Genomic DNA, 14,015 nt, shown 5'->3' on the forward strand with positions numbered 1-14,015 from the left:
CAATACTACTTATTTTTTTAACATTTGTATACATATAATACCTATTAAAACTTTTAACCCTGAGCGGAGCAACTAAAAAAAGCGTCCGCTCCAACCCTCTGGAAAAAATGGTGTTTGATCCACTTTAATGAGCTACAGAATTCGGCGAGTGGCTATCAATCATTCGTCGTAAAATAAGGTCAATTTAACCTAATAAAAGATCATGTTCTTCACTTAGTTGAAAAAAATAATGTGGCAGGTACTTTTGCTTTTATTATTTTATTTTTCAGTTTTGTGGAGACGGGGAAATTGGTCCAACTCTTGTGTGTTGCGACAGTGGGAATCCCCCAAAGACTGCAGCTACCATAACTACTGCAGCTACCACAACTACTGCAGCTACCATAAACACTTATATCTCACCCGGACAATTGGAAGACAGATGTCCGCCACTACCAGCGAAGACTGGTCAAAAATCATGGGATTGTAAGATTGTTTTTAAAACATTCATTGAATATTTCTAAATAACCAGATACCTACATCACAAATCTATTAATTTATTTGTGTTAACTGTGGATTTCGTTGATTACAATAAACACAAAATATAATTATCTACAGTCTTCACTCTACACCAGGGGTCGGCAAACCGCGGCTCTTTGGGTATTGGCGTGCGGCTCTTTGCCAAATTCCTTTTGAAATAGATTTTTTTTGGTGGATTTAACAAGCAAAGAGTTATGTAGCTCCAAATTTGTAGGTCTTGCCACCAAAATTGAGGATTTGGACTTTGGAGAGAGAAAAATGCAATTTAATTTCACAACACAGCGGAGCGCTCTAAAAGATCTACATAATAAGGTAGATACTACGATTTTTAATACATGGTATAGCTTTCCGAACTCATATTCGAGCCTACATAATATGTATGTGAACAATCATTTTCAAACATGAACATTTTTTTAGCATTTAGAGAAACCAAATAACCGATGAGAATTTGGTGTCGCGCCTAAAATTGAAAACTACAAGTTACACACCAAACATACAGACACTCTCCAAAGAAATGCAAGGAACGTTATTATTCACGATAGTTTTAAGGAATGCGTGAAAATTGTATGTTACTCATTTTCTGTAAAAATTATATTTATAATTTCAACAATAAAAAAACTTATATTTGCGTTAGTTTTATTCGCAAAATTTTCTTCACTTGATAAATAAACAATAACATTCACTGAAATAAATCATATTAATAAAAATATATGTATGGCTCTTGAATAAAAATTAACCGTTGTGATACTCATATTTGGCTCTTTTCGTCCAAGAGTTTGCCGACCCCTGGTCTACACTATCGGAGCCAGCTGTCACGCTGGCTGACAAACGGTTCATTTAGCAGTGGATTGATCTAGCTTTAGACTCAGAATAGATAATATGTAATATAACAAATTTTGATGAACGTGGCAATGCATGGCTCCGGGACAAATGGCATTAGCTTGAAGAAGCCTCCATGTAGTAGTAATTGGTTTCAGTTTGGTGATGATCACCAATTCTGATAAATATAGCAATGCTTGGAGAGGTTTCCATCTAGTAGTGGATTGATTCAGGTCGACGATGATAATTCTGATAAAAAAAACATATTACATAACATTACCAATTCTGATAAATATAACAATTCTAAGGACAGAGAGAAATAGAATCAGGAGAGGTCTTCATTCAGTAGTAGATCGATCCAAACTTATAATATTTACGATAAATTGCGATAAAAGTACGTTTTAATTAAACCCTTTTAGTTAATAATAAATTAAAAATATTATGTCGTTTTAGATTGCATTGACATGGCTAACACAATCTTCGGATGTAACAACAGTCTAACACTTGGAGGTTCGAGAGAGCCAAAGGGATTGTGCTCTAATTATGCTGATAATCGTCGCCAGCGTAGAAATACAAGGTTCTAAGTTTATTTATTTGTAAAACCAAAGAAATAATAGGATGGTGTTCTAAGTGACATTGTTTACATTCTTCTATTAGTAATATGAAGGCAAACATTCTGCCATGTTTCATAAAACCATAAAACTACTTAGTTATGATAAGTAGGTACGCTTCATCAAATATCTGGACTCGAAATGGACCGGAGTGGTCCAGAGTATAACCAGAGTATATATATATGGATCGAAAAATCCTCGAGAGTTAAGACTATCACAAAAGTATCGTTAAAAAAAATTAAAAAAAGCTAATTCATGAATAATTTAACACATATTATTGTCCTACAGTTTAAAACTAAACTTCTTATACATTTGTGAAAAAACCCATGAATATTGAAAACATAATCTCTTAAACCCTCATTTTTACAAGCAATAATGAGCTCTTGTTTTTAGACATTTTAATTTCGTTTCAATAATTATTAAGGTTATACCTAAAAATAGTCTAAAGGCATAGTCTAAAAACACCGTGACTAGGCGATGCGTGGATTGCGGGTGTAAATGACGCAAGCCGTATGAAATATAATTTGTCATAAAAGTTAAACATGCGTCCTTTTTATGTTATGTTTATTATTATATTCGTAATAATAATACTTAGTATATTTATTGACATGTTTTCTTTTTCAAGTACATGCAGAACGTTTTTTAGTCATCTTTACACGATTTAAGAATATATTCATCCGACTCCATCACAAAAAAAATTGACGTGCGAACAGGTCGACTGACCCTCTCCGAATGGCAACGCGGCCAAAATTTTGTTCCACATAGTATTGAAAATTATTTGCCGTTTCACTTATGTACGCTCTTAAGCAAACATTGTCTTTGTCATACTTACCTTCATGGCTCAAAATAGACTGGAGCATACCGAAGCAGTGCTTCTTTTCTTGAAGTCCCGAGATTACTGCCCCGTCTGGTGGAAAGTCAAATTGACCACCTGAGCTAAGTTAGACCACATAAAAAATCTAACATATATTTTTTTTATAAAATATATATAAAATCAGACCAAAATGTTAATATTTTAGGAAAATTATTGAGCACTCCGGTTCGTAAAATCTTCCGTTTCGGGTGCTGCCTAGCCTAGCAAACAAATTTCAGTTTCATTTAGAGGTAGGACATAATCTTATGACATTACAGCCGCGACGAAATAACTTTCAAACAGTATTAGTGTTCTAATTGATTTAAATTTTGTACTAAGTCGTTTTTGCGACCTGGGTTTCGCCTTTCGGCATCTTCAAGCGCCGCGTACACTCACCAAAGGTAAACACACACTAATAACGAACACTCTTAACTCTAGCTTATATAATAAATCAATACAATAAAGTAGGTAATAACTCTATTACCTACATATCAAGTCAAAGGTTACAAAAAATACAACAAACAAATTATGAATGGTTGAAGTGTCAGTAATAAACCTAATTAATAAAAACCCTATCTTATTAATGACAATACACTCGATAGCTTATTATAATAAATCGTCAAAGCCTAATAATATATCATTATTCTTTATAAACAATAAAAATACTACACTCAAGAGATGTAAATCGTCAATTCTAAGAAAAATGGTCATAGTATTAGTGTCATTTGAAAGTAGCGATACCATCACCTAAATGAGTCGCCTGAACTGCAAGAAGAATCTGACACCATTTTACCTATTAAAAATAACTTTAAGGTTTTTTTATATTAATAGAATTTTCATTAAAAAATATTAATGATTTTCAACATAGAAGTGTTCAAAACATCAAAAAATCATTAATGTGCTTCTACTATCCCACTGAGAACCTTATAGTTTTCAGGTCACGTCGTGTTGTTGGCGGTGTGCCTGCTGGAAAAAATGATTTTCCACATATGGTAAGTCTTTTACTGTCTACAAATTAAAGAGATTCGCTTATGCAATTAAATAAACATGTATCATTTACTAATTTATACATAAAGATATTAAGTATATAACATCTGCATAAGCAAATGCGGAAAGTATGAACAGCATTATAATGTAGTCTGCAAAAGCAACAAAAGTTGTGTAAAGGTGCATTTAGAAAAAATCCGCCTTATCTCCGGGAATAAATGCTGGCATGCCTGCAAGCGACTGGTGGAGTCGAAAATTCAAGGCCGAATAAGTAAACTCCTAAAATATAAAACAATTATAAGGCCAGTGGTCACTTATGGCGGTGAATTGGTGCATAACTCAAAACGAGGAAAATAAATTAGCTGTGTTCGAGCGCAAAATACTCCGCAAAATCTTTGGACCCACGTTGGAAAATGGGAACTACAGAATAAAAATGAACCACGAGTTGGAAGAGCTGATTGATCAGCAAACAATCATAATATACTGTAAGTCCCAAAGACTACGATTGGCGAGACATGTGGAGAGAATGCCTGTAGTTAGAGCGCCAAGGATCATGAAAAAGTGGCTACCCCAACGGAAGAAACCCAGAAGCCGTCCAAGAAGGAGATGGGCTGACGCCGTAGAAGTGGACTGGCTTTATATAGGAAGACCCGGTAACTAGAGAAGTGTGGCGAGAGACCAGAGTGAGTGGAGAGCGGTTGTGGAGGAGGCCAAATCCTACCCCGGGATGTAGCGCCGTGGAAAAAGAAGTAGAAGAAGGTGTATTTAGACCAATCGAGCAAATGTTTATTCTTCCTCCACTCCTCGCCAAAAAGCGTTTACGTCGAGAGAATTTCACTGGAGTGGGGGAAGAACGAACATTCACTCGCCTGGTCTAAATAAAAGCTTTCATCAAAGACATTAAAAATGTAATGAAGCAGCGGAAGGAAACAAGGAGTCCCATTCAAATTGCCAACGAGCATAAATACTTTGCAAAACCCTCCATAAAAACATACGAGAGGATTCGTAGATTTAATATGAAACTGATATCGGGCTGATATAGAGCCGCATAGAAACTTGAACAAAAGCAAACAACGACTGGCGATAGGGAGAAGGAAAATCACGGCACTAACAGCGCAAGATGAGACTAATGTGAGAAACTGGGATAATCTCCTGAATGGAGTGGTAGAATTTTACAGCGCCCTCTATAATGACGAAACTTGTGGAAATGCGACGAATTCAGATCGTCAGAGGAAGGATGATGATGAAGCATGCCTCCTTGAGATCATTACTTCTGAGATGGGGCATGAGATAATGGGCATGAAAAGTGGGAAATCTCTAGCAGAAGATGGTCTAACAATAAAAAAATTTAAGAGACCAGGTAAAATCGTGAATAAAGCGCTTGCATAACTGTTTAATCTGTATCCCAGAAACCTAGAAAAATGCCTCGATTGATAAGAAATCCGATTATCTGAAAAATTATCAGCCCAGCAGTCTGTTCCCTATTCTGTACCTACAACGTTTTCACATACTCTCCAACCGCGTAGAAACTGTGCTAGACGAATCAACTGAGAGAGCAAGCCGGATTCAAAAGAGGTTACAGCATAATGGAGCTATATACAAGCTGTCAAGGAAGCTGTAGGGCGACATCTAGAATATAAACTCTCAGTCTACCTGGGTTTCATTGATTAGAAAGGAAAGGCATTTAATTTTATCAAATAAAATTATAGATACCTTGTACAACCAAGGAATAACATGTACGGTGATGCAACAGCCAGCGTAAAGTTTCGTAATTTTTCAGATCTATTCAGACTACATACTTCACGGAGAGAACAGTGGAATCGCAATTAACAGCAAATACCTGCGCTTTACAGACAAAAACGTTGTCTTTTAGAATGACCCAGAAAACCTTCATAACAAGATGCTGGAACTTGAATAATAAATACCTACATTTTTTACGAATATGTATGTTTCAGGCAATGATGTTATATACATCAATGATTTCAGACAAAATAAATAGTAGCTATTTTATTTGAATGACTGCCGATACATTGCATTATGCTTGTTGATTGAATAATTGTATTTTTAATTTCCCGATCAATAAACTCTTTTTGTTCGTCCTTGATTTTCTGAAGGAGTGATTTATGGTTTATCTCATAGTACCGTTACTAACGAGGTTCTGCATACAAATGTCCCAGAATACAACATACATACATACTGCCTTATAACATTCATGTTAATCATGCCACACTCCTCAGTCCACCAACTATGAAAGTCTGTGCTGCTAGGTTGTAATAATGTTTGTTTTTTTTTTAATTTCCACTAGCCATGCTACAAAATAGGATTTATTAAAATAAAATGCATGCACTTGTTTTCACTGACACTTGCTACTGATTAAATTATCGCTCCGTCTTGTGGAAAAAAATATTTTGACCATCTGACCTAGATAGGCCATATAATAGAAAATAGAACACACTTATTTTTATAAAATACACATCAAATTTGGTAACTATGTAAACATCTTAAGAAAATTGTTGAGCGCTCCGGTTCGTAAACTTTTCCATTTAGCACGCTATTGTAACCAATAACAAACGTAACCTCAAAGATAATAAAAATTGTTGGCTATACTACGATTAATAAGGAGTTCGGACACACTATGCATAGAAATTGATTTTGCAAAGCGACAGAGAAATTTTCGTACGTGCCATTGGTTCGCCAACACTGGTCTAGGTCTTCATTTGAATGCAGCACATTTCAAATCCATATGTAGTGCTGCATGCATTGAAGTTGACACTCATTTACGGGTTTCCAGTCTGACTCCCGAGCTGATTAACGGTTTTAAATACTTAGGTACCACGGTTGCCGATGGCAATATTTTCAGTGAACTTGGTGTACCTATACATGGATACGGGGTGGGTAGGGCTCGAAATAGGCCGGAGCGCACTGGAGCGCCGTTTCGGTTAATAAAATCCCCAAAATTTTCGCTCCGTCTCATAGAAAAAATAATTTGACCGTCTGAGCTACATATGACATATATAACAAAAATACTTAATTATTTGTAAAATACACATAAAATTAGAACAATGAACTTAAATTATAGATTAGAATTAAAACTGTGTTAATATTTTCGTAAAATTATCGAGCGCTCCGGTGTGTAAAATTTTCCATTTCGAGCGCTGGGGGTGGGGTTTACATTTATTAGTAGTAGTATCTACAAGCAGTTATTAATATTTCCGATGTCCTATGTACAGGCTCTACTAATATATGGTGAAGCAGCTGATACAGCGACGGGGCAATGTGGCGGCACACTTATCAACAAAAGATGGGTACTCACTACAGCTCACTGCGCTTCTGGTCGACCGATTGGGTAATATAAATATCAATTTAATTTAATGTTATCAATACACTAGGTAATTATCTAGTGCAAGTGTAAAGTCATCATATCCAACGACACGCGAACACAGTCTATGTAAGCATATTAATATTAAAGTAGTATAAGTCTACTGTTTGGACCAATATTGAAAAAACTTGCAAAGCATAACTATATTTTCTTTCATTGTGTTAACTGTAAATTCATGGCGGAACTGCATTGTATTATTGATTAATTTATTAAAATGCGAATTTTTGAAGTTATACTTCTTTTGGCGCGTTTGGGAAAACAGATCAGAATGTATTTAGCGTGTGACAAAGTTGCGCGCGCCGATGTAACATCTTTGGCGTGGGACGGAAGTTGCGCGCGCCGATGCAACACATAATTTATTATTACGCTGAGCCAGCTGGTTCTCGCCAGTGACTTGCGGACTGACACTCGTCGCGAACGGTCACCTGCTAATCGCTCCGTCCGATCAGCATTATTACCTTCTGAATCAGACACCGACACCGTGACCCGATCTACCTACCTACCGATCTTCAACAATGAAAATCACCATCCAGAGATATAGAGCAGCCTGAATTCACACGAATTACCTACTGCTCTCCACCGCCGTCCACAAGCCCCACAAGAAGACCAAAGGGCCGAAATAATTGAAACTCTCCGAGTACTAAATTGTTTCCTCCGCCCTACAAATCTCAAGACCGCCATCATGGAATTTGAGCCAACAGAAACAGTTTAACTCATCATGGGCACTTCTGAATCGATTATAACCGCTGTATGGCAAATATGAGTTTTGGTCCAATACAATAATCAAATTACAATTATCATGTGCTATATGAGACACAGGTGAATCGCGTACGTTTTCATCAAACTACTCCACTGTAATATTAATAGACTCGGGTAGCAGCTTATTTTGTTTTATAACGCCAAAGAAGTATATAACTTCTAACGCGCGTACCTAAGTACACACACCGATTTTTTAGTACTTATTTCACTTTTATTATTTAATAAATCTGGACCGGCTTCGTCCACCTCATAGGGACATTTTCAACTGAAACTGACAATTGATTAAACTTTTATACTTATAAATTTAACCAACTTAATCACATGCAAGTTTCATGAGAAATGATTTTTATGGCTTATTGGATCATATTATTACCGAAGTGTATTTTGAGTGTCTAGAAAATTGAGTTACTCGTATCACAACATGCCTACTTAATAAAATTACAATGCATAATGCTACCATGCTCTTTTTCATTCCAGAGTTGTAAAATCCGTGCTTCTTGGATCTCCAAATAGAAGTGCTCCGCTCGACAGAAAAATGCTTTTCGATATTAAAAAAATTGTAGAACATCCAACTCGTTCAGCTCCAGTGAAATACGATGACATTGCTTTATTGCAGCTTGATAGAGAGTAAGTTTAGTAACATAATCGTACATAATAATTGCGCTTCATTTTTCGTTTATTGTTTGACATTTTCAGTTAGATTTATTCACACATTCCCTGGGACGTAATTATAATAACGTCACATGTTTAATGAAACACACATATCTAACGACATCGGCGTTACTCAATAATTCAGTGGGTTTAACACTCTTGTTACTGTAATGTCACCTTAGGTTACTCAGCCTATTCAACTGCAAATATTTCAGTTAAATGCACTTCGTCATCTTCATAACATGTCGGCTATTCTTAGAATCATCAATATTATATCTAATATAAATATTATTATTTACAAAATCGATAGCATTTTTTAGTAAATACATATAAATGGTCATAAATTATAAATGCACATCGCAAATAGAGCGTCGTATTCCATTACGGATAAAAAAAAAATATGTTAAAGTATATGTAACAGAGAGAGACGTAGGTACTCCATTGTGAGAAAGAGATATGAAAGTAAGCGGTGCGATCAATATAGTATTATGACATGTAGGCTGTTTGTATGAATCAATAGAAATACTCCATGATTATAATTTTGATGGATTTTTGATAATTTTGTACTTAGATAAAATTAGCAAATAAATAATGATGATGAAATTATTAAACTTATCTATGTTACCAAAAAATGCGTTTCCCTTTGACATATTGTAATATTGTCAATATATTATGGTAATACTTAGCGACATCATCGGAATGGACGGAATTTATTAGCATCGTAAAGGGAAGGTTAACAGGATTATTTTTACCGCGGATTGATAAACATAGTAACGGTGGTTAAAACATTTTATATGTACCTATATTTCATATTTTCTAGGTATTTGTAGAATACATTAATTTGAATCTCTGTATAACACAAATCCCGCATGAAGACCTCAAACCAAAGGGTGCACCCATTGGACATAAAGGTGCGGTGCCCCAGCATCCATTTCGAATTTTCTGACGAATGATTCGCCTCATCAACATCAAAGAAAATCACCCCAGGGAATGTTTATGACTATTACGAGGCTTAAGAGTGGGTATAACAGGGGCCAGTATGATTCATATTTCAGTCGAAGAGAGTCCACAGAGCGAAATTTACAACAAAATCCCTGGTCATCGAAGATTTTATTTTAAAAACATAATAATAATTATTGTCGGTAAAGCAATAATTCATTGCAATGATTTATTAGGTTCCGTCACCGCTGTTCGCCAGCCGGCCGAATGTAAAACAATGTGAAAAATAATAAAATTATATAGGGTGCCTGCACGATACTTAATATTTATTTTTAGGCGTTATAAATTATTTCGTGCATTGGCATTACTCAACTAACAAAATACAATAATGGTACCTATCTATTGTTTTACTAGTATATATTATAAAAAAATTGCGTTACTAGTTTGTAAAAGTGTCAGACTAAACTTAAACTAATCGGGTACATCACTAAATATATTCTACGTTTTTTAAAAATATGCATTAGAATTAAATAATACTTACTTTTAATAATGATGTAGGTCTTACGCATTAAAAATAAATACTATTCATTAATAATGTTTTTTGGATAGCACATGAAATAAAAATGTATGTAGATAATATGTGTTTCAACATCCTTCGTAAGTTTAAATCTCGTACAATTTCAGGTTAAAAAGTTATTAATCTATTTCTAAGTTTCTAAACTACTAAACTAAACTCTAAGTCTAAAAACGTCACAATATCCACCATATTGGTTGCAATATTTCCCACCAAACAGTTGATTAACATATTGAATTTAGTAACATTTAAGTATATTAGAAGATACTATTTTTTGGTCACCCCATACTCGCTTAGTTGTGAGTGAGTTTGTTTGTTTTAAATTTAATTTAGTGACCATTGCTTTTGAGGCACGCATCGGTGGCGAATTTTTAATATTACTAGTAGACCAACTATTTCGGACCACATATAAAAATATCATATTTTCAATTCTCAAGGGCATTTCTGTAGAGCGTCCCCTTAAGCGCGAAATATATTATGGTGCATGTCGCGGACTATCATGTGACGCCACAGTAAACTGCCTCTACGGGAGAAGAGTGTGTTATATCGTTTTTCTTGGTCATAATAGAATCGCCTAGAATGTAAATAATAAATTAATATAGTTAGGTAACCATTAATTGTTTTATAATAATTATTTGCCTATTTACTTTGCAGTGCAACATTTGGTCCAGCTGTAATTCCAGCATGTCTCCATGTAGACCCAACCGTTAATATAAACAAAGCATTTGTCACTGGATGGGGAGTTACTTCAATACTCAAATACAATGAACCACCAAGTAATGTTCTCCAAAAGGTACTTTAAAATAATAGAAATAAGTTATGAATGATGACACTCTTACTAGCGAACGCATTTGGCACATACGACTTCACCCTAGGCCTTGCGATACATAATATGAAAAATAAATTTAAAACGTAGTTCCACAGTTCGCGGTTTATGTGGCCATTATACTATTATAGAAAGCGCACTGAAGAGGCAGTCATTATATCAGCGCTAAAAATGGACTGAAACGCACCGGAGCTCAGCTCCAGTTCGTGAAATCCTCGTCACTATTGTTCCGGTTCGCAAATTATTATGACAAAGAAACATTACATTAATTTACATTTTTTAATCAAGTTTAATAAGAAAATTAACATGTCGTATACACCCTACAAGCAATAATAACATTTTGTATTGTTTGGTATAAATTTTTTATGCGATCTTATTAAAACATACATTCTGATTAACGGCCCACATGCTCGTCGTAGGTCAAAATTGAGTTTTTATTGTATTTTCAAACTATGATCCTGGACTCTCCCTAAACGTTGTAGATAATCTATTTATATAATTTTGAAGCCTTATTATCTCTCATATTTATTTTAAACATTTGATGACTGCATAAAGTATTTTTGTTACATAAAATAGTATTCTTTTAAACCTCTCGCTCTAATGTTTTAGAATATAGTCATATTTCGGTACATAACTGTGCAGTGGAGTTAAGATTTTTTACGTTTATTAATTTGGGTTAGGTATTCCATGATTCGCCTTCTTGTTGTATGATATTACTAATTTAACTAATTAAACGATCGGAAATAATACATCATTTATAAGTACAAACCAGTGATGACTCGCAAGGGTAGACAAACCATACACTGCTTATATGCGGCAGTTAAAATAATGAAAAATTATAATACCATTTTTGACAGCATAGTTCGTAAAAATGGTTTTTTTTTGCCTGCAGCCCTGAAAAGCGTTCCCTATTCAGATCTTTATTAGTAGTGCGTAACAAAATTTGTTTTTCAATAACGACAAATTGAATTTGTCCGTATAAGGTCATTACGTAGGTACTATATTATAACAAAAAAACTCTCATGCTAATATTTTCAGAAACATGTCCATAAACTTTTCTATTTCTAGCGCTGCATTACATCCGCTACTCCACTGCAGGCGCTATTAAACTAAATTCGTACCTACTGATTAAATTTAATAATGAACCCAATGCACTCATCGTATGTATTTTCGATCAGGTGGAGTTGGAAGAATTCCCGCACGCCGAGTGTTCCGGTTCTTATCCGCCCACAGTAAACTTGGCACAAGGCATCGACAACGCGACGCAAATATGCTATGGTAGCAGAACGGACGCGAAAGGGACTTGCCAAGTAAGTATGGGGATAAGCAACTCAATCCGTGCCAGCATATTGATCGGCGATATTAAATATCAGTTTCCCGTAGTATCCAATTATGGCAAACTCAGTAAATAGCTGACTGCAATGATTATTTCCGTGATATCCATTTTCCACATAGTCAGCTATATCCGATGACGCAAACTCCATAATATAGTAGCTGATTCAATTATAATAATTGTTTCCTAAATATTCTTTTCAAGATATTATTTTGATTGTGAGTACGTCAATAAATAGCGGATCATAATTCATTGGACTTATCACTCGAATATAAGTTCCCGGTATGTTAGTATCTCAGTCTCTGTATCACTCCGCACAGCATCTCATTCTACCGTGGTTTGGACCTCGGAACAGTATCATAAGTATTGTAACACACTCTTGTGCCGACTGTTTACGCTGCAAATAAAACTCTCTCCTCTATCTATCGGAGTAACCAGTAAATCTCGACCTCTTCATTCATCACACCAACCATGACTCCCACAGTAACAAGCAACCACATAAGTAATAAAAAGAATGGACGCTATGAGTTTATCTATTATCGTTAAATAATTAAAATATAAATACCTTCTCCAGTCTCGTAAGCGAATCACATAATGATGTTTCCCCATTTTCACTGTTCAAAAACTATACCTAACAGTATTTCCGATCAAAAATAATGATTTTCAAAATTACAATCAATTTCTAATACGTATTTATGTACATATTTCATTTATTACTGCTGAGTCTAACAAAGCCAAAAAATACGACTGTCTGTCACCTAATTATATAATATTGTCTGTTCTCTGGGTTTTAAGACATTTGGACCCTGAGGACCGTCTGCTTTGAAGACGGTGGCTGAGATCGGTCATTGCTTGACGGATAAAAAAAAATAGTGCCGTTCAACTGAGTACTGAGACATCAAATAAGCATATAAATCCAAACAGGTATGCAGTCGCTGTTTAAGTACTCTCGAGGTATCGAGGGGACTGGATGGGATATTTTATATACACTGGGAAAACTAGTATAAATAGTTTTATAATTTTCAGTTTATTGTTTTATATTATAAATGCAGTGACGCTTTTAGTGACATAAATGCCCGACGCATTGACTGATTTTAAGGCAACCTACGATAAAAAATGAACAAACTAATTTTAATTTTCCAAATAAATTCATGCATTCATACAATATTTATTTTGTATAAATTATACAGACATGGTTTAATTGAAATAGTCTCCTTTATTACAAATCATAATCCATTAATAGGTACATACCAGTGGTGAAGGGTGGAAGTAGGCTGTTAATATCTGTCATAAATAGTGCACGCTAAACTGTAGATAGCAGTCATATGTATTTATTTTGTTTTTACTGAACTAGGACTGCAATTTATTTACAGATGGTGTTGGTTAGTTTTCAAAAGTCAATTAAACCTTGCCTAAGCCAAACCGTAATGGTTTTGTTGTGCTATGGAGTATGGACGATCCGACCAAATAGTGCAAACTTTTTCATTCATACTTATTTTGTTTTCGTTGAATTAACAATACATAATACACATGGTGTTGGTTTTTTTTTTTTTTAATTCATTAACCCCTGCCCACCAAACCATAATAGATAAAAAATATTAATCTAGGTATCTATAAAATATCCTAAATTATGTATGATTTAATCGCATAATTTTAGATATTTTCTAGATAAATGAACATTTTTAGACTATTATCTATTATGGGTTAGTTTCCGCAGGGTTTAATTGATTTTTAAAATCTAACCATCTTAAACTTCCAATGAAAACTA

General features: G+C 34.7%; 1 protein-coding gene across 2 annotated transcripts in view; it reads left to right on the forward strand.

Moving 5' to 3' along the window:
• LOC147067014 (venom protease-like) overlaps positions 1–14,015 on the forward strand; it is a 29,504-nt gene that overhangs the window by 13,196 nt on the left and 2,293 nt on the right. For both annotated transcript variants that reach the window (XM_085954620.1, XM_085954618.1), the window contains exons 3-9: positions 270–462; positions 1,789–1,912; positions 3,737–3,791; positions 7,017–7,132; positions 8,402–8,551; positions 10,743–10,881; positions 12,093–12,224. In XM_085954620.1, the coding sequence (XP_085810746.1) occupies positions 270–462; positions 1,789–1,912; positions 3,737–3,791; positions 7,017–7,132; positions 8,402–8,551; positions 10,743–10,881; positions 12,093–12,224 (909 nt within the window). The remainder of the gene's footprint in view (positions 1–269; positions 463–1,788; positions 1,913–3,736; positions 3,792–7,016; positions 7,133–8,401; positions 8,552–10,742; positions 10,882–12,092; positions 12,225–14,015) is intronic.

This window comes from Rhyacophila brunnea, unplaced genomic scaffold, assembly GCF_057557595.1.
Source record: "Rhyacophila brunnea isolate RB1 unplaced genomic scaffold, BYU_Rbru_1.0 scaffold_4, whole genome shotgun sequence".
Lineage (NCBI taxonomy): Eukaryota > Metazoa > Arthropoda > Insecta > Trichoptera > Rhyacophilidae > Rhyacophila > Rhyacophila brunnea.